Genomic DNA, 20,206 nt, shown 5'->3' with positions numbered 1-20,206 from the left:
AACATTAAACATTAACAAGTGCAACAAGAACAAATTACAAAGAGCAACTTTTTAAACTCTCTTTATCGTGTCTTTTTGTTACATAATCATGACTTACTCTAAGAATTTTGATTTTATCACTCAAAATTATGACTTAAGATTTAGATTTTATTTGATCCTTGAAGTCCTGACGGTGGGCTTCTGTTCTCACAGCAGGTCATAAAAATGCAGCTGTGGCCGTCGTGTTTACAAGAGATCAAGCTGCTGTCAGACGATACTATTATCATTATTGTCATTATTATTATTTTATGGGTATTAGAGGTGTAAAGGTATTTGTATTCGTACCGTACCATCACGGTACGGCCGCCACGGTTTGGTGCACACAGTAATATGACGAATACGTCTGAGTGAGTATTTAAAAAAAAAAACAGTCAAGTCCTCACTTCAATCCAGGTGGCAGCAATGAGCCTAAAAGCTGCCAGCAACCGTCATTACAGAAAAAGGAGCAGTTACAAAAACAAATGAAGACCAGTGATGGCGCATGTGGAGTAAGAAGAGCCGCTGGCTTCATTTAAATCACCAGTATAGCAGTGGTGCTCTGGCTCTGTTAATCATATTAACTTTACCTTCAGCCTCGGAGGAGTGAGAGAGGGACTCTGCAGCTGTGTCATAGGTAAAGTTATCCTCAGATTTCACACAGCTTTAACCTCTTTATCCTCAAAGATGGGCTGTGAAAAGATCTTCCAAACTTTGTAGTAGGTCCCATTGGCTAAAAAAGTAGTCCAGTGCTGAAGTCCGTGTTGAAATAGGCAAAAAAAAAGACGCTAATTTCCATACTTAACAAGCTAACTTGCAGTTGTGTGATGATGCATTCAAGTTAGCTGGGAAATTTTAGTGTTTAAGGAATGGGTATAAATATGTCAATATATCAATGAAAATAACCTAGTTATTCAAAAATGTATTTATTTGTTAATATTTTTAATCATTGAAGAACTTTTGGAGGGAGGTCGCAGCATTATTTATAATTTAAATATGATTTATTTAGCCTAATTACTTTAATACAATTTGACTGTAGAATTAAAATAAAATTTTATTTATCTGCTTCAATCACCGTACCGAAAACGTACCGAACTTCAAAACTGAGGTACGTACCGAACCGAAATTTTTCTGTACCGTTACACCCCCAATGGGTATATGCTTTTATGACAGTGCTGCATGTTGTTAACCTTGCAAAGCTGATGGATTCACCCGTTTCCGTGTTTCTCACTGGCAAATCCATCTTGCAAAGCTCCCATCTGAACCGTTTGGCCCAGTTGGAAAGTGACAGGACCAATCAGCATCAAGTGGCAGTACTTTTGTACTTTTTGTCAAACAAAGAACAGCAGTGAGTTGTTCTCTTTCCAAAAGCAACAAAGTCGTGTACTGACATGTCCACAGTCGCCATGGTTCAGGTTATGCAGTTCTCTGTGGAGTTTACTCCTTTGGTAGGGGGCACAGCTCTGTAGCGGCTGCATCACATGTTTTGTTGCTCTGATTGGCCTGCAAAGATGTGACAGGCAGAACATTCATCCAATCACCCTCTGAGTATTTTTTTTTCAAAGGCTCTGCCCTTTTCCAAACGCTGCCCATGAGTGGTTTACCAGATGGATGTGTGAAACAAATCCACCTGGTATGCCAGGTTAGCATGTTGTTGGACTTCTTCACAGTACCAAGAGCTCAGAGCAGCAGAAAAGAGAGCACATGAGAGCATGATGCTACTTTATTACTTGTGCTTTATGTCATCAGGCCTTCTCATTCTGCTGTAGTTACTTTTTATGACTGTTACCTGCTGCATTCACACAAGCTCACACTGACTTCCCGCAGATAAATACTGAGGCATTCTGCTGTCTCCTACTTTACGGGGGGGGGGTCCCACTGTGGGGTGCATGTGTAAACAAACCATTCAGTATGATAATAGGGAAAATTTTCAGAGGAAAGAATGCAGGTTGAAGGTGCTTCTATAGGGTCGTGTCCTGTGTGGTGTGTACTCTTTAACCAGGTTGGAGTCTTTCAGGAAGTAACTGTTTCCACATGCTGCTGTTTAGTCACACTGAACATGAGTTTGTAGTGGATAATACTCCGTTTTCAGAGAAATGTGTCTGTTATGCTTACTCTCAGAATTATGAAGCTGTGAATCCCATAAACAGGCTCACTGTTTTGCACAGATGACATAAAAATCCTTCTCTATACTCACTGTTTGTGGTGGGATGTCATCACTCATGTAGGTGTCTCCGATATGGGGAGGCTCTTTTGACCTGACTGCCTCTGTGGGCTGCTGAAGCTTCACTGCAGGGGCTTTGGTACTGATCCTGGTTCTGGTTTTGTCCGAGCCATCATCAGAACTGGACTTGGGGACCTCCAGAGCGTTGGTTTCTGCTTGTTTGTGCTCAGTGTTTAGGGGTGTTGGAATCCGTTCTGCACGTGTGTTCTCATGCTGATCTGTGAGGTTAGAGTTGGAGGAGGGGGGCGGATAAGTCAGCCGGTCACCGTCTCTGAGAAGAGGCTCCTCAGCGCCTCGTGAGTCACTGTGGAAGATAGAACGAGATTTGGCCATGAGCCCGGGGTGTCATTGGTGGAAATAAATCATCAGAAACCCAACATGCCCTCATGTAGTGAGGCATGCTGTTTAAAGGAACAGTTCACTGTTTTAGAAGAGTACTTAGTGGTTAATATTACATGGTCATATCTATTTCTGTCATGTCTCTTTTATTTTAGTTAGAGCCAGATAAAAATGAAAGATTTATAATCAGCATTGTCTTTACGAGGAGGATGGTCTGGTCTAATTTACAGGTTGGTGGAGTCAGTTACACAGAGAAGGTTTTTGCAACACACATATTTCTGAGAATCAAAACCCATATTCATTTCATAGAAGTGTCTGCCCTTGGACTGATTATCTGAGTACAGCCGGCCCCAAACTAGACAACTTTGAGCCCAATTTTAGGCAAGATTTGACTCCCAAAGACTGCAGTGGTTTGTCCGGGTTCAAGGCTAGTCCCAACCCGTTAATTCTCAAGTATGTGGTGTCAAAACAGCTATTTAATGCTTCTTTTTTTTGTATAATGCTTTTAATCTTTCTGGTATCGATTGGAAATGGAATGATGCAAAATGAAACTTATGATTCTAGGCTGGGCTTCCTCTGAAGCAATAACCACAAAAACCAGTGAGAGCAAGCGACCCGTTTATCGAGTTTCCACACAGTAACACATTCATCATTGGAAGTGAGAAAAACACAGTAAAGCATCATTCTGCACAAGCTTTAAAACCTGAAATTGTTAAACCCGTAAACTTGGTGAATGATAAAGTCTTATGCGGACAGATATTTGGTTTCAAGTTAGAGCCACTGGTCTAATTCTAGATAGGATATTCCTGTGTTTGAAGCAAAGATCAGTTAAAGCCCCTGTGAGGAGTTTTGGCTTGTTATGAAACAAATTTTAAAAGATGGCTCTCTCTGCCCTAAAAACCAAAGTAGAACTATTTAAATGCTTGTAAATACTGCAACAGGGTCAGACCAGGAGTTTACAGCAAACCTTCAAGAAAGACTTTTCATTGCAGTTTCCAAAGCAGGAAAGAAACAGTGAGTTTTATTATTGATTGTAGTTATACACTTTCCTTCTTTTAAGATTTTTTATTTTGTGGCTTTTTATGCCTTTTCTTGACAGAGGAGGGCAGTGGACAGAATCAGAAACAGGGACGAGAGAGCTGGGGAGAGACATGCGGGAAAGCAGATGGATTTGCCCGTTTATGTGTTTCTTCCTGGCAAATCCATCTTGGAAAGCTCCCGTCTGAACCGTTTGGGCCGGGTTAGAAAGTGACAGGACCAATCAGCATCTAGGGGCAGTACTTTTGGGCACGGCAGAGTCATGACTTATGCAAGCAGCAACAAGAGGCCGGTGCAGTTATGGTGGAAGAGATTAGCGTGGATGCTGCTAAAGCACCAGTTTTATCAGAACTTGACATTTTTCCATTAAAAGAAGAAAAAAGAACAGCAGTGAGTTGTTTTCTTTTCAAAATCAACAAAAGTCCAGTCTCTTCAGTCGCCATGGTTCACGTTATGCAGTTCTCTATGGAGTTTACTCCTTAGCGGCGGTAGCGACTGCGTCACGTGTTTTGTTGCTCTGACTGGCCCGTAAAGATGTGACAGACAGGACATTCATCCAATCACCCTTTGAGTTTTTTTTTTTTTTGAGGGCTCTGCCCTTTACCAAACACTGTGTATGGGAGGTTTTCCAGATGGATGTGTTAACAAATACATCTGGCATGCCACGTTAGCGGGAATGGGCAACAGGCCGAATTCAAACCCGAACTGACCGCGTACATGGGGCACACCTTAAACCACTGGGCCACATGTGCCCCACACATTCTTACTTTTGAATGAAATATTTCACAAAACATGCTACATCCATGGCAGGCCATCTTTGTCACTTTTTAAAATGAAATATTGGTCTGATTTATGTCTCAGTAATTCTCCAAAAACAAACTAAACTCCTTATTGGCAGTTAAACAAAATTAGCCTTTATGCTTTGTGTCACGGACTGCTAGGAAGCATCGTCTGTATATTTACAGATAAACACATAACAATCACAAACGCATGTGGAAACACAGGATTTTACATCCCCAGTTCATACACCAGCTAAAAAGAAGCCAGTTAACCTGTCTCAGTGCTGTTTGATACAACAGCTGAGGCTTGCAGACGGAAGAAGACGGTGACAGCTAGAGCTATGAAGAGAGAAAAGGGGAAGTAGCAAACAAGAAGCTGGACAGACAGAACCTGTCCATTAGTTTGGTGTACACCAGTGCAGATACTATTCAGAACAGATTTAGGCATGACATTAGGCTGTGTCATTACCAGTGGAGGGTCACCTATCCCATACCTCAGGTTTGCAGTCAAACAAACCAACTTACTAAAAAGTTGTCTCTGCTTGACAAGATTAAAATTAGCTTCATAGATTTGGAACCTTACAAACCTATCATAACTAGCATACAGTGCATTAGCCTCTCTGATGTTTGAGCAGCTATGGTAGACATTGATTTGATTGTACAAATACTCCACATTAACAGTTGCAAATAACGGGGTGTAGACGCTAGCAGAATCACTTTTATGAAAAAAACTGTCATATGACTGCGTCTTATAAGCTGATGGAGTTCTTTTTGCCACCTTCCTGTTGTCAACAAATGCACCGTCTTTATGAGGGTTAACATGACAGAACAATGTGTGTTCCTTGACAGTGCAGTTACACTCTGCAGGAGACTTCGAGGTTGGATGTGATGGCTGTTTTAGGCTTGAGGCTAAAAGCTGTTCCTATTCTGGGACTTTTAAAACAATGTTTCAACTGTTCTTAAGAGTTACTCTTTATCAGCACAGTTATAATGCAGTAGTTGTTATATTCCTGGCTCAAAGACCACAAACCAGCTTTGTTAGAGCATTCAAACACAAATCCCTCCAAGTTGAACTTTTTACAATCAAACTGATCGAGGCTTTCTGTAAGACATGAGAGGAAAATCCCTCTTATAAATCAGAGAAGACGGCTATGGTCTGAAGTAACCATGGAGCACTCTGAGGCCTCCTCAGTGTTACACAGCAGATGTTTCTGGTGTCGCTGTAGCGGTCAGTAAACCTCATAAAGTTTGGTAACAAGGGCATAAAATGTGATAAAGCCACTAAACGTCAGTGTTAGTGGAATCCGTTAGTGTTGATCAAAGGTTAGACTGAGAGAGGACAGGAAGGCTGTAAAGTGCAGACAGTTTCAGTCTCATATTTCTCTTTATGGAGTCTGGAGAAAGGCAGAATGGCTAAAACTTTGTATGTTACTGCTAAACTATAAGTTGCACTGATTTGAAGGCAATGGCATATAAAGTATTGAAGCTGGTTAATTTGTCGCCACTTCTGTTGTTCTTTTACATCATGCCTCTGACTGTGAGATGTTCATTTGAACAACCAAACAGGAAGACAACTGGGGCAGTCTGACATTTTCTAGACCGGTGATACTCAACATGTGGATCTTTTATGTCTTCATTTTAAATATTATTCCCCCAGAAAACCTTTAAAAAGGGAAAACTTTTTACAATTTTTTTCCACTTTTCACCCTTTTAAGCTACCTTTTGCCATTAAATACCAGCTTTTTCCTATTTTTTTTTACCCATTTTGACAATTTTTTCCCAACTTTTTACCCATGTTTTGCAACTTTATACCCATTTTTGCCCCCTTTTACCATTTTCTCTCCTAAATTTCACCCATTTAAGCTACCTTTTGTCATTAAATACCACTTTTTCTCCTAGTTTTTGCCCATTTAAGCCACTTCTTCTTGCCATTTTTACCACATTTTTGCCCTTATTCACCATTTTGTAGCTATTTTTACCCATTTAGGCCACTTGTTGCCATTAAATACCACATCCTCTTTTTTCCCTCTTTTTTGCCGCTTCTTTTTGCCACTATATCCAGTTTTTGCCCTTTTTTTTTACTACTTTTCACCCATTTTAGCTACCTTTTGCTACTAAATATCACTTTGTTTCCTATTTTTGCCACTCTTGATTGCTTTTTGCCAATTATAGTCACTTTTCACTAATTTTTGCAACATTTGGACCATTTTATGCCACCTATAACTCATTTTTTGTCTTGCCCATTTTTTGCCACTTCCTGACCCATTTTCCTCCTCATTCTCAATCCTTTTAACCCACCTTGGTTGCTTTTTGACCATTTTTGCTACCTTTGATTTATCACCATTGTACTTTAAGCTGTTTTTGCTTCACCACTCAGATTGTGGCTCTTGCAAAGGTATTTTTCAACAATTTGGCTCTTTGGTTAAGCAGTAACTCTGTTCTAGACTATTTCAGAAATGCATGAATAAAAACAGCTAATGGTGTACTTTTCATGATATTATATACGTATTTTCAATATTCATTTAAGGGTGGGATATGTTTCTCTGCAATCATGGTAAAATAAGACATTTAAAACAAATGTTTGAATTTTTACACGAAAATGAAATGATTTTTTTTTTATGTAAAAGCCGCCACATCCCTTTGAAATAAATGAGGGCGCACGCATCAAACAGGAGCCACGGCGGGGGAGTGAGGAGGATGTTCACATGGTTATTTTCACCCAGGGCTTCAGATTAAAGAACAGCTTTTTTAAAATGAGAGAGCTGCAAGCACCACATGTCTAAATTTACCACTGAGGGTCTGAGACAGACCTTTGAGGAGCGGCCATGTTTCCCATTTATTCCCCCGACTTAATGCATCTTATCTGGCTTTTACAGCTGGACCGCTGCCCACTACAACAAAGCTTACGTTTCACATACGCGTGTAAGAGACCACCCCTGGTAAAATAACTCCAGGGGCTTCCTTTTTTTCATTAGAGTAGTCTGAGAGCTGTGTGGCATCTTTGTGTGAACCACAATGATACAAGAAGAAGGAAAATAAGTGCAGGTTACACCAAAACCATGAAAATTTTCCTACCACTCATGATTTAAGAGTCTAGACCTTCAGCCCCTGCCCCTTTTTCCTCACTCAGACCTTGGTTTAAAACTTTCTGCCTTCCCCATGTCTGCACATACAGTGCAGTCATATTAGGCTGTTAACTGACTCTTTTAACAAACATAAAATTCAAAATCAGGTCTTTAGGAGCGTGAGGAAATCTTGACATTCAATTCTAATTTGAGGAGATATTTAGGTAAGTAGTTTTCAGCTGGTTTAGTCTCAGGATCTAGCACCTCCTCCTAAATGAGAAATCACAACCCAAATTTCCAAAACACGCCAGTGAAGCTTAGCATTAGTTCACGCAGGACAAGGAAGTCAGCTGATAACCAGCTGATTCCAGTTATCGCCTCCCAGCTCCCACAGCCAATCACAGCTCTTTCTCTCAACAAATTAAATATGACAAACTTCTCACTAATCCCTGCTTGCATCAATGCTGATGAACCATGCTGCTGCTGCTGGCAAAGCTTCATCTCCTCCACTCCAGCCTCCTCTTTCAAAGTGTAAAGCTTGTTCCACCTTGTATTGAGATTCATGCAACTATGGATTAATTACTTTCAAACTAATTTTAATGTATTCAGTATGTATTGTCATCAATGTATCTATCCATATTAGGGTTTCTAGCTATGCACTACCCGGAGAGTCAAAGCATGCTGCTTCCTTCTACACCAAGTAAACTTTATATCCATTTTGCAACAAAATGGCATAATGTATGAGGAGAGTGCTCCTGACTGAAATGTAGTTCCAGAAAAATGTTGCAGTTTGGTCCTTAGATGGAGTAAAACATGGCTGAACTAACAGACAGGAAAAAGAAACATAAAAGTGCATTATTAGAGAAGTCCTTAAAGGCAGGGATGAGTATCAGAATCCCATACCAACATGGTACCTGTACCAACACATCCCATACCTACTGTGTCGAACTACAACACAGATTTTGGTGCTTAATTTTGGTACCCCAACCCTAAAACCCAAAATACACCCAAAGGTATGCAATACGTTAGGCAATACATGTGCACTCGATTATTTAAGCGCATCTTTTCTTTACTGAAATGTCTTATTGTCATCTTTTGAAGACATTTCTCTGAATCCCTGATGATACCAAGGCAGCTTTTAGTCACATGCTGATGTTTAACACCCTTTTTCTCTTAAAAGAACAGACTCAGGCACCATTTAGGCTTTGGCCTAAGCACTCCCAGAGAATGTTTGGTGAGTAGCCCACAGTGCATTCCAGGAAGGCCACTGTTGACCGCTTTTTCTCCCTCATTATGTGAAATTGATCCATAAAAATCTAAACATTGGTTTACTGTTTAGTAAACACACTTCATGGAGTGCAGTTATTGTTAAGCAGTCTTCAGTTCAAACAAGAAGTTAACAGAAGAGGTGGGCAAAGCTGAGCAGTAACGCTCTGCTTGTTATTTTTTGTAATATTTTTAGTATTTCTATTGTTAAGTTTTATGATTGTTTTGATCGAGAACTCCCTAGCAGCTGAATGTATTCACTAATATTTTAAGAAGACGTGAAAATAACTCTTAAATGTTTTTTTAAACTACCTATCATCTGCTAATGACCTAGCATCTCAGTTTACATGTATAAACAAGTATGAATTTACTTAATCCTACCCTTTTAATATCTAGTATAAAACACTAAGAGAATCTAACAGCAGGCTGACAGTTTCTGGTTAAGGAGGGGGTGATGAGTATTAAGGTTAGACCAGTTAAGAGCCACAGTTACAGACATTAGCACCATATGGAAAAGGAAATCTTGACTGAAACTAACAAACTTGCAAGGCAAATGGATTTGCCAGATTCTACGTCCTTCATCAGAAAGATCTAGCTGTCAAATCTCCAATATGAAATGATTGTCCGAGGCCTGATGTTTGATGTCATTCGAGGAGAACTAAAGGCAGGGTTTAGTCGTACTGGAAGCTGCTAGCAATGGCTGCCACCTGTGTAGCAGTTAGCTTGGGTGTAGCTACAGTGTAGCGGTAGTTTTGTCAGAACTGGACCACATTTATTTATCTAAAGAGGAGCAAAGAACCAAACTGACATCTTTTCTTAGTGGAAAGATGTTTTGCTTGTCTCCTGACCTGCTTTAGTAACAGTATGCAATAGTTACAGGCAGGGTTTAGTTGTAATGCAAGCTGGTAAGGGTATTAGCTCAGATGTAGCTTTAGCGGCAGTGTTTTATCAGATTTGGACCGCAAAGAAGAGCACAGAGCCACACTGAAAGTCTTTCTAGGCATAGAAGATGCTTTTGCTCCACTCCCAACCAGCTTTGGCATGAGCTTGATCCAACAACAAGCTCCACCATTCGTAAACCACGACAGTACACCACTTACCCGAGCTGGTTGGCATGTAATGAATGTAACAGACAGAACGCTTGTCTAATCACCCTCAGAGAATTGGTTGAAAAGTTCTGCCCTTCTCAAACACTTTAAATCAGAGGTTTACCAAAAGGATGTTGAAATATCTATCACACAGTGGATATATGGAAGTGCCATACGTAAAAGGAAATGTTGTCTGGAAGTTGTTTAGCGCTAAATTGACCATAACAAAGAGAAATTTGCCACCGATCCCCCACCGAAACAATCACTCAGACTTTCCGTATTTTGATCGGTTTAGTTTGCATACCTGGTTACTCCCAGGGAGAAAAACTGGAAGTTTTTCAGGGGCACTGTAGACCAGGTTGGAGGCCCCTCCAGGTTCACGCACAGGATGTAGAAAAACATGAGGCCAATGGCGGTCACCAAGCCAAGCAGCAGCGTCCTTCGCAGCGCCATCCCTTTGTCAAAGAGTGCGTGGACCCTGGTGACGAGATGTTCTTCGCCCCACCTTAAGGCACATGAGGAGGCAGGGCAAGGATGTAGTCCTGCTCAGGATCGTCTTCTGTCTCTTTCTGGTGGGCCACTCTTCAGGAGGCTTGGTGTTGAGGTTTATTTGGCCCCCAGCAGGTCTGGACTCCAGTCTTGGCCTCTTCTCTGCATAGCTACAGAAAGAGAGAGAGTTGGGACAAGGGCAAAGACATGAGTGGGGGGGGGGGCAGGATGAAAGTGGAAACCGTATCTTTCAGTGTCAACACAGTTCCAAATAATCCCTTTTTAATGAAACCTTTTCTTCTTGCCCCACAACACAAAGCACGGGTAACAATCTTCATACCTCCTTACACCCTGCTCTTATACGTCCCCTCTCTGCTCTCACTGAGGAAACACTGCAGCCACAAACTACTAAATGCGAACGAACCACACGGAGAGAGAGCTGAGCAGGCAACGTTTTGGTCGCTCTTTAAAAACCTTCAAGTCTGATGCAGCTGACGGTCGACAACAATCTCAGGAAACCAGCAGTCGAGTCTTACAGGAAACTCTGCTGGTTGTGCTCAGAGTTGGGAGTCTCAGCCCTAAGAAGGCATTAGCATACACAGAGAAGACCAGCCCCTCTCCACTTCTCACCTATTTGTAAGGAGAGTGATAAACACAGCCTGAGGTCAGGAACCCAAATCAGCTCTTTAGATTTCTTTAGCTGCTCAAAGTCCAGCAGTCCTCCAGAGTAATCCCTCTGTTGACTTTGTGAAGAAAGAAAATAATAACAGCACTCATGACAATGTGAGTAATACTTTCCCAGTCAAGTGTGAGTAGGCCGTCCAGTCCTGGCTGAGGCTATAAGGGGAATGAAAGGAATGTGTTGCGGTGATCCAGTGATAGGGTAGCACAGCTTATCTCTGATAAGAGCAATGGCAGGAAAAGAAGTCCTAAAGGAAGTTGTTTTGTTTTTTTTCCCAAACCAGATCAGAAAAGGATAAAATTTGACTTTCTGTGTGGGTTCTCAGTCATCAGGGTCATAGTAATTCTTGGCTTAAAGTCAATAAAGTATGGAGTTTAAGCAAATAGTTAAAATGTAAAAAAGTGATTGAACCCTCGCTAACATGCCTCCAGAAAGAGTCTGATATACAAGAGGGGAACAAACAAATGCAGCAGACTAGGTCTGGACAGTTTGATCCAAAAACACATCTGGGTATTTTTTAGCTGAATGAATACATGATATGTATCTCCTTACTTTTTAATGTTAAGAAATCACAGACAACATGTTCTTCTATTTACAAGAGAAGCCTAAAATTCACAGGGCAGAGATTTTCTTTTCAATAGATGGAGTGAGTGTGCAGTGTCTTGGGATGTGACACAGTGTCTGCTCATATGCTGTTGGGACACAGTGTAACCCAAAATTTCCACATACAAGACAGCGCTGTGGTTTTCCTCTGACTGAGTGTGCCAACACTGAAGTATTTTGCCTTTTTGGGCTTGATTTGCCATTCATTACAGCATGATTTCATTATTTTATTGCCTCCACCATGGGTGAGTACCTTACAAAGTTAAATGGTTAATGGGAACAGTTGTTTCAATGCGGCTGGACCGGCACGGAGCCCAACTGGTCTGAAAGACCTATATGTGGACTGACGCAGTTTACCAGAGCCGAAGACAGACCTGCATTGTATGTCCAACAAAGCGGGGTGGAGTGGCGCTTCTGGGTCAACCAGAGCTGGACTGGACGCAGGCAATGGGACTGCTCCGGTTGACTAGATGTGCAGTACGATAAGCCGCCGGATCACGATGCAGCTGTTGCATAAACAATTGGAGGTAGCCTGTGTCCGCAGCCATCATTTTTTTAAATAATAATAATAGTAATAATAATAATGAGAATAATAATAATACGTTTATTTATATAGCACACTTCAAGAACAGCAAGGTCACAAAGGGCTTTATAAAGAGATAAAAAACACAATGATTAATGCAAAGGTACAATAAGAGAATACACAGTGCACAAAACAGATTAAGTAAAGGCCAGACCAAACAAGTAGGTCTTAAGTTGCTTTTTAAAAGAATCAGCTGTTTCTGCTGATCTTAGACCCAATGGAAGAGAGTTCCAAAGAGTCTGGAGTGTGGAACAACCAGCAGACCCTGATCAGAGGACCGAAGAGTCCTGCTGGGATTGTGAGGTTTTAAGAGCTCCATAATGTAGGCCGGTGCCTGACCATGCAGGGCTTTAAAAGTAAACACAAGAATCTTAAAATGTATTCTGAAAAGTATGGGAAGCCAGTGGGGGGAATACAGAATTGGTGTGATGTGTGACCTTTTTGAAGACTTGGTAAGTTGTCTGGCTGCAGCATTTTGGTCTAATTGTAGACGATTTATAGATGTTTTACTAAGACAGATGAAAAGTGAGTTACAGTAGTCTAAACAGGAGGAAATGAAAGTGTTAATAACCATCTCCATCTGAGCTGTAGAAACAATGTGTCTTAGTTGAGCAATATTTCTGAGTTGGAAAAAAACAAGAATGGACCAGATTATTGACGTGTTTATCTAATGAGCGGCTAAATGAAACACCAAGATTACGCAGAACAGGTTTTACAGTAGACAGGGTACCAAGTTTCTCCAAAATCCCTGGCACTAAACCATCTGGGGCTGAGACAAGGACCTCAGTTTTGTCAGCATTTAGCTGTAGATAATTATCTGACATCCAGTCTTTAATGGCACTCAAACAACCGAGTAAAACTGACACTTTAGTGCTTGCAGTACTGATTAACTGGCATAGTCCTGCATTTTCAGTGCACAACATGTAGAATTCTGCAGCCAGGGTCTCAATTAAGCGCGTATTCACACCAGAGCTGTTCAGCCCTCTTAAAACGAACTCTGGTCCATTTTCCCGGACAGTCTGTTTTGTTTGGAGTGGTGTGAAAGCTAAAACAAACTCTGGTGTGGACCAAACAAGCAGACTCTGGTCCGCTTGAAAACAGGGGGTCTCGGTCTGCTTCCAAACGAACCCTGGTGCGGTTCGTTTGAGGTGTGAAAGCAAAGCGGACCAACTTGTGAACCAAAGACAGGAGACATTTAGTGAGTCTGTGGAAAGTTGCTGTGGATCCAAAGTAGCCCATCGTTCTTCCGATTAGCTTTATCGATTATCGGTAAAATGAAATGCAGATACCAATGATTGATCAAATGCCAAATATCTGCATCAATAATCTGTCAGGCCAATCCATTTAAATGCATTTAGAATTCTACGTTCTCTAGAAAAGGTCCCAGAAAGAATATAGCCACTGGTGTAGTTTCCAGTGCTCGTCAATGTGACTTCTACTTTAAAGACCAATCAGAATCAAGAAGAGGGGACTTCTTATAATGGAGACAGAGAAATTAATCTGACCCATTTTTTTAGGATGAAGTTTCTCGCTCTACAGCTTCTTCTTATCAGAACAAGGTTCCCTTTCATTGTTTTCTTGTATTTTTGATAATTACTTGATAAATGAACACTCATGCACAAGGAGCTTTTTGAACACGATGATGTGAAAACCACAGAGGACACACAAGTCAATTTTAGTAACCAAGCAACAATAAATGCCAGGGAGAAGCACTCTGGAACTGAGGTTGTGGTTTGTGCCAGCACAAAAGACAGCTGCTGTGGACACGGGCCGTTACTGTACAAAAAATTGGGAACACCGTACATACATTAAGGTTGTCAGAACATTCTGCCATCCTTAATACTGTCTGTTTTAGAATTATGTAGTCACCAGAAAAGGAAGAACAAGAGAGGCTCTTGAGACAAAAAAAAGAGGAAGGAAGGAAATACTTAAAACGCCTTTATTAGTTAGGTCTTCAGATCAGAGCATCAGAGCTTATAGTCCTGGTTTCATCTCTAATTGTGCATCATTTTCCAAGAGCAACGTGAGCATCCATTCACCTCCCAATGTCTGTATAAAACTGTCATTATTTAAATGAAGCATGCTGACAAAAGTACAGAAACGTAATGAGCGTCACTAGGGCTGAAAATGTAATGGAATTGCAGCATTGCCTTCTGCAGCTTTTAAAATGCAAGCTGAATGTGTCTTTATGGTAAAATGTCAAAAATCCTTTTCAAATGTTGCAGCAGATATGTAAGAATAAATCATCTTTTTGCAAAAATTCAAAAAATCAAACTCACCAATTATGTTTTTACTCTTTAAATAATTATTTATTATGTCTCTCAATAAAAAAAAGACAATAATGATGTAAAAATGTCTCATTTAATACCAAAAACGATAGGAAAGTCACAGAATAAGTCTAAATAATAGTAATTCAATATTTTTTTTAATTGTTCAGCCTGGATCGTCACTCATACTTTCATTAAAGAGAGAGTTCTCTGTCCAAATTGCACAAATATGCTGGTTGCCAACATAACTGTGCAATTAATGTCGTGTGGAAAAAGTTTCCTGGCAAGTTTTGGTCATCAAAATAATAAATTACCCACATTTTTGTGTCTAGGACTACTATTTTTGTTGCAGTTATATAAAACAGATATAAATGTTTGATTTTTGCTTATCAAAGCTCCTTAATTAAACAAAATTCTCCTAAGACTATTCTTTATTTAGACTTTAGTTTTCACATATATTATCTTGGGGTCTATACACATAGTTCTGATTACAAATTATGTTTTTACTGAGCATTTAGCTGGGCATCTACTTTTATTAAACACAATTCAACCTCACCAATGGTCAGAGGAAGTCAAAAGAAACTCGTATTGTTATTTAAATGCAGCATAAGCTGATCCAGTAGAAACAGCGTTGTCTTACCGTGTGTCCTGTGTCAAGAGCTTGATGTTTTGCCCAGCCCTACTTCAGACTATCACCAATCCTGACCAAAGTCTCTCCCTTTAAGAGTCAGACGACTCTGGTGTTCCCGTCTGAAAGAAACAAAGCTCCTCAAGGTTCAAACTAAAAGCTCACATAGATAGAAAGTTCTCTCACCTCCGGAGAATCCTCTTTCTTCACTCTGATGGCTCTAGCAGAAACACGCTCCTCTAAGTTCCCCGGCTTCTCTGGCGGAATAGCGGCTGCTCTGCCAGCCTCAGCACTGTATGGGCGGGGCCACTGTGAAATGAGCAACAGCTGCTGGCAATTGGTCAACCCCCTCAACTGTGGAGAGAGAGAGAGAGAGAGAGAGAGAGAGAGAGGGGAGTAGAGGGGAGGGGGAGAGGGAGAGAAGCCCACTGCAACCGGCTTATAAAGTTAGACATGAGCAGGCAGCTCAGAGGATCCCTGCTATGCTCACAATGTGTGGAGACCCTGAATCACAACAACATGACAGACAGGAAACAAGAGGAAAAATGAGATGACAAGCAGGAACATGCAGCCACTACTTCCTCAACAGCACCGACAGCTTTCATGTAAGATGGAGACTCATTTCTACTAGTTACAGAAACAATAGAAGAAGTAAGGCAACAGCGTTTATGGCAGTAAAAAGGAATAACCTTTTAAGTACACACTATTAAGCAGGAGTAAACCTACTTATATTTGTGTCATTAATAAACACATTCATAAATGCTGAACTCATGTATGTGAAAAGTATTAGTAGGGTCTACGAATGCTTTACTAATGCATCAGTAATGCACTTAAAGCTGTGTTTATAAATGCCTTAGAGCAGTGGTTCTCAATTTTGGGGTCGGGACCCCCTTTGGGGTCTCGAGACACTGAGGGGGGTCACCAGATGCCTTAGATAAACTAAGAGTAGATTTTAAATTGCTCTGTTGCCACTTTACACTAATTTCACTTAATGTGAATCCTTTTTTTTATCACTTTTTAACACCAATTTAGCTAATTTTAGCACATTTTTACCACTTAAAATCCATTTTGGCAATTACAAACCCTTTCCATCACTTTTCTCTGCCTGTTTGTGCCACTTCTACACGAATTCTTGCCACTTTCTGCCTATTGTTGCTTCTATCAACCATTTTTACACTCATTTTGCCCATTTGAACCTCAGTTAATCAATTTTTCATCCCAGTCCACCTAATCTCCACCAATTTTTTGCACTTAAAAGCCATTTCAGCCATTTTTTTAATCTCTTTTTAACTATTTTTGTGTCCTTTTTTGCCATTTTTCTCCAATTTTTGCCACTTTTAACACATTTATGTTCTTTAAAAATCCAGTTTCATCACCTTTTCCACCATTTTTGCCATTATTAACTAATTTTAGCTATTTTTAACCCATTTTAATTATGTAATTTTCATTTAAAGAAGGCTATTTACTACATAGATGAATAAATAAAGATATTTGTTTCTTTGATGAGAGTGGTTACTATTCAGGTCAAATATAAAATATGGTTTTCACAGCTTAACTTCACAATGGACCATGGTTTTGCTGACCTCTATGGGCCCCCAGTTTGGCTGGGTCCTCCCCCTTTATCCCCCCTTATGGACAGCCTTATCTGCACACGACTACTCCTGATTGTGCATGGCTGTGTTCAACCGCTTCAGGTACAGCGGGGGTCCCCAGTCTCTGGAACCTTTATTTTGGGGGTTGCAGGCTGAAAAGGTTGAGAACCACTGCCTTATAGCTTATTAAAGGATAGCCCCTTGAGATGCAGCATCTGTTTTTGAGTGTAGACAACATAAAACAGGATTACAAGACAAACTGACAATGCAAACACAAGTGTAGCTAAGCTCGCTGACCGAGTCAATGTGTCTAAACAAGGGCAGAGAGCAAAGCAAAGCTACAATGTGCACAAAAGTCAGGATCCCAGGAAATAAGAAAGAAAGGAACTGAGATGAATGTAATGGAAAATAATTTATTAACTGTGAAAAGAGGCAAAATGGACGGATGTAGCAAAATTGGTTTAGAAGTGGCAAAATGGTTAGAAATAGTGGTGAACAGGGAGTGGCAAAAATTAAGTTAAATGGTAAAATTGGTTGAATGTGTGTAGAAAGTGGCCAAATGGGAGGAAATAGTAGTGAAAAGGGGTTACAATGACAAAATTGGTAAAAAAAAAAAAAAAAAAAAAGTGGCACAAATGGTTAAATGTGGATTGAAAGTTGGCAAAATTGATGGAAATAATGGGGGAAAGGGGTTTAAAAGTGGCAAGAATTAGTTTAAAGTGGCAAAAAAATTGAAGGAAATTGTGATGAAAAGAGGATAAAAGTGACAAAATGGGTAAAAAAGTGGTATAAATGGTTAGATTTGGATTGAAAGTTGGCAAAATGGATGGAAATAATGGGGGAAAGAAGTTAAAAAGTGGCACAATGGGTAAATAAGTGGCAAGATTGAGTTCAACATGGCATGAATAGTTAAATCTGGGTTAAAGGGGCAAAATGGAAGGAAATGGTGTTGAAATGAAGTTAAAAATGACAAAATTGGGCAAAAAGTGGCCAAAATGGCTGGAAATATGCGGGGGTGGGGTAAAAATAGTTAAATCTGGGTTGAAAGTGGAAAAATGGAAGGAAACAGTGGTGAAAATGGGTTAAAAAGTGACATAATGGGTTAAAAGTGCAAGAATTAGTTAAAATAAAAAAAAATGGTTAAATGTACATTGAAAGTAAGGGAAAAAGACGAAAATAGTGGTGACAATTAGTTTAAAGTGGATAAAAGGGGGTAAGAGTAGCAAAAATTGGTTAACAGTGGAAAAACATGGGCTCTAAATGGCAAAATAGTCGAAAATAATTTGTTTTAAAATCAAAACCCTATAAAAGCTTGGCACACTTTTCAGCTCCAAAATGACAGGAACTATTAGGACGAAGCTAGCACTAATGTTCCTGATTGTACTCACATGCATTGATATCATCAATAAATCACAGCTGGGGAGGGCCCACTCCCTGGGTTTTTCAGGGGTCCAGACAGCTCTGTGGGCAGGCCTGCACCAGGATGAGGAGTCAATTAGGGGACTATTTCTTCCAGGACTGCAGCTTCTGTTCATGGGCATCTGCTCTACCAGCTGAGCTAAACTGGCATTTAAGGCTTAAAAAAAAGGTTCTTTTGAGGCTTTTTGCCCTAATTTAATGAGGCAGCTGAAAAGAGACAGGAAATATGGGTAGAGAGTGATGGAAGACATGATCCAAACAATGACTAGTAGTTAAAGACTACGGCCTCTGTATATGGGCGCCTGCTCTACCAACTGAGCCAAACCAGCGCCCTACTTAGGACTTTTCTTCTCCATCAATGCCCAGCCATGCTACATTTTCTTTTATTGAGCTGGTGGAAATGGGCTTCCATACATTAAGAAGTCATGAAAGAACAGTTCGTATTTTATGTCCACAATAAACCAGGCTCTTTCCCTCCGTCTCTCCTGCAGCGGCTGGACACTCAGCTGCTGCCTACAGAGCCAAGTGAGAGTCAATGGTCGGCGTGCCTCTGCAGTTTCAGTTTCCTCCGTGAAAAGAAAGGAAATATTCTGAGAGGGAAGACACGTTTCAGTGCACAACACCGGTCGCTTTGGCAGTCGGCAGGAAGTGAGCAAGCTGGAGGGCAAGGGAGCGAAAGGGAGGAGAGGGGAGGGTGAAAGAGAAGAAGTGGGTCAGCTCTGGACGTGAATCCAGATGTATGGACTGAAACACCCCTGAGGAGCTTTAACTGCTCTCCATAAGGCTGCGAATAAGAGCCAAGAAGCCTTCAAAAGTGGCAACACTTTGATTTACAAGATAGTCATTAAATATTGGATAACTGATATTTCAGGAATTAAACCGCTCATTTAAACCCTCGGTACCAGAGACACTTCTTGGTTTCCAAACCCATGATTTATGGTTTGACAGAGCGAGGGATGATGGGAAGGCGGGGAGCAGAAACAAGCAAACAATTGTCTGTATTCCATCAGTGAACAAAAACAAAAACACAGTGTGTCTTCTCAACAGTCTTCGCTTTTTATTCCCTTTATGCAGATGGATCAGTCGCCATCCTCGGTCTGTAAACCAGCAGGGTTAGGAGCAATGAGGCTGGACTAAAACAAGGCTGGGACATGTTCCATTGTGTGGCTTAGGAGGATTAAACATGACACGAATGAAAACAATGACAGCAGGGTTGCTGCATAAACACACTTATGAATAAAAAGAACAGTAGGGTGCTCTCATGTGTTTATATCTGGCACCATCGGGGTCATCCGAGGTCGTACTGGGAGGAACGGTGGCACACAAACACAAAAGCAGGGCTTGCTGGCGCTGGTAAGATGGGCATGCACCAGGAATGCCAGCTCTCATTGCCAGTCTTCAGAGTCCAAGGCCTGCAGCAGCCTCCCCCACCGCTCCCACTCGCCAACAGAAGCAGAGCGGCGAGAGAAGGCCTTCAGCTCCTCATGACTCACAGTTAGTGACCGTGAAACCCACAGAAGTGAGGCACGGATCGACCACTGTTCCTCTAAAAGACCCTGATTAGTAGTGTTTGATTAGTAACCATAGCTCTGATTTTCATTTTAATGTACTAACGATGTGGCTGAAGTGACAAATCCTGCATTTCCACTGCAGGAACAAACCCAGAAACTGGGAACCTTTAGAGCTGTGATACTCAACCCGCGGCTCTTCCTGTGACTAATTCTGACTCTTTAAAGTCCTGCTTTAACACTCTTCCTCCAAAAAAGGAAACGCTGTCAGCATAAATGAGTCATTGTGGGTCCCATCAGTGCAAAATGCCCTTATCCTAAACCAAAACATAACATTTATCCCACATTGACCTCATCAATACTGCTACTGAATCTAATGCTGCTACTGGTGCAGGACACTCATCCTCCTTATCCACTCTAATAAGCAGTGGTAAGTGCTCCCACTTGTTGCAAGTCCAGTTAGTTTAAAAAAGGCCTGCCCACAGAACTGACTCAGCCCCTGATAAACCCAGAGAATGGCCCCTGATAAACCCAGAGAATGGCCCCTGATAAACCCAGGGAATGGACCCTGATAAACCCAGAGAATGGCCCCTGATAAACCCAGAGAATGGCCCCTGATAA

The 20,206-nt window shown here is 41.0% G+C and overlaps 1 protein-coding gene and 1 long non-coding RNA gene across 4 annotated transcripts in view; one reads left to right on the top strand and one right to left on the bottom strand.

The window, feature by feature from the left end:
• Positions 1-15,317, bottom strand: part of LOC121528392 (alpha-N-acetylgalactosaminide alpha-2,6-sialyltransferase 2-like) — a 29,671-nt gene extending 14,354 nt beyond the window's left edge. Inside the window, exons 1-4 of one of the 3 annotated variants that reach the window (XM_041815840.1) lie at positions 15,253-15,296; positions 15,079-15,188; positions 10,119-10,473; positions 2,213-2,543 (exon numbers count right to left, since the gene is read on the bottom strand). In XM_041815840.1, the coding sequence (XP_041671774.1) occupies positions 2,213-2,543; positions 10,119-10,267 (480 nt within the window). In that variant the 5' untranslated portion in view covers positions 10,268-10,473; positions 15,079-15,188; positions 15,253-15,296. Of the gene's footprint in view, positions 1-2,212; positions 2,544-10,118; positions 10,474-15,078 lie in introns of all 3 variants that reach the window. The other 2 variants (XM_041815841.1, XM_041815839.1) reach the window with 2 other exon arrangements.
• The window catches only part of LOC121528396, a 98,198-nt gene that overhangs the window by 63,764 nt on the left and 14,228 nt on the right, over positions 1-20,206 (top strand). The gene's annotated exons all lie outside the window — the stretch shown is intronic.

This window comes from Cheilinus undulatus, linkage group 20 (assembly GCF_018320785.1).
Source record: "Cheilinus undulatus linkage group 20, ASM1832078v1, whole genome shotgun sequence".
Taxonomy (NCBI): Eukaryota; Metazoa; Chordata; class Actinopteri; order Labriformes; family Labridae; genus Cheilinus; species Cheilinus undulatus.
Note: the sequence above shows the minus strand (reverse complement) of the source record. Positions and strands in the feature narration are given on the sequence as shown.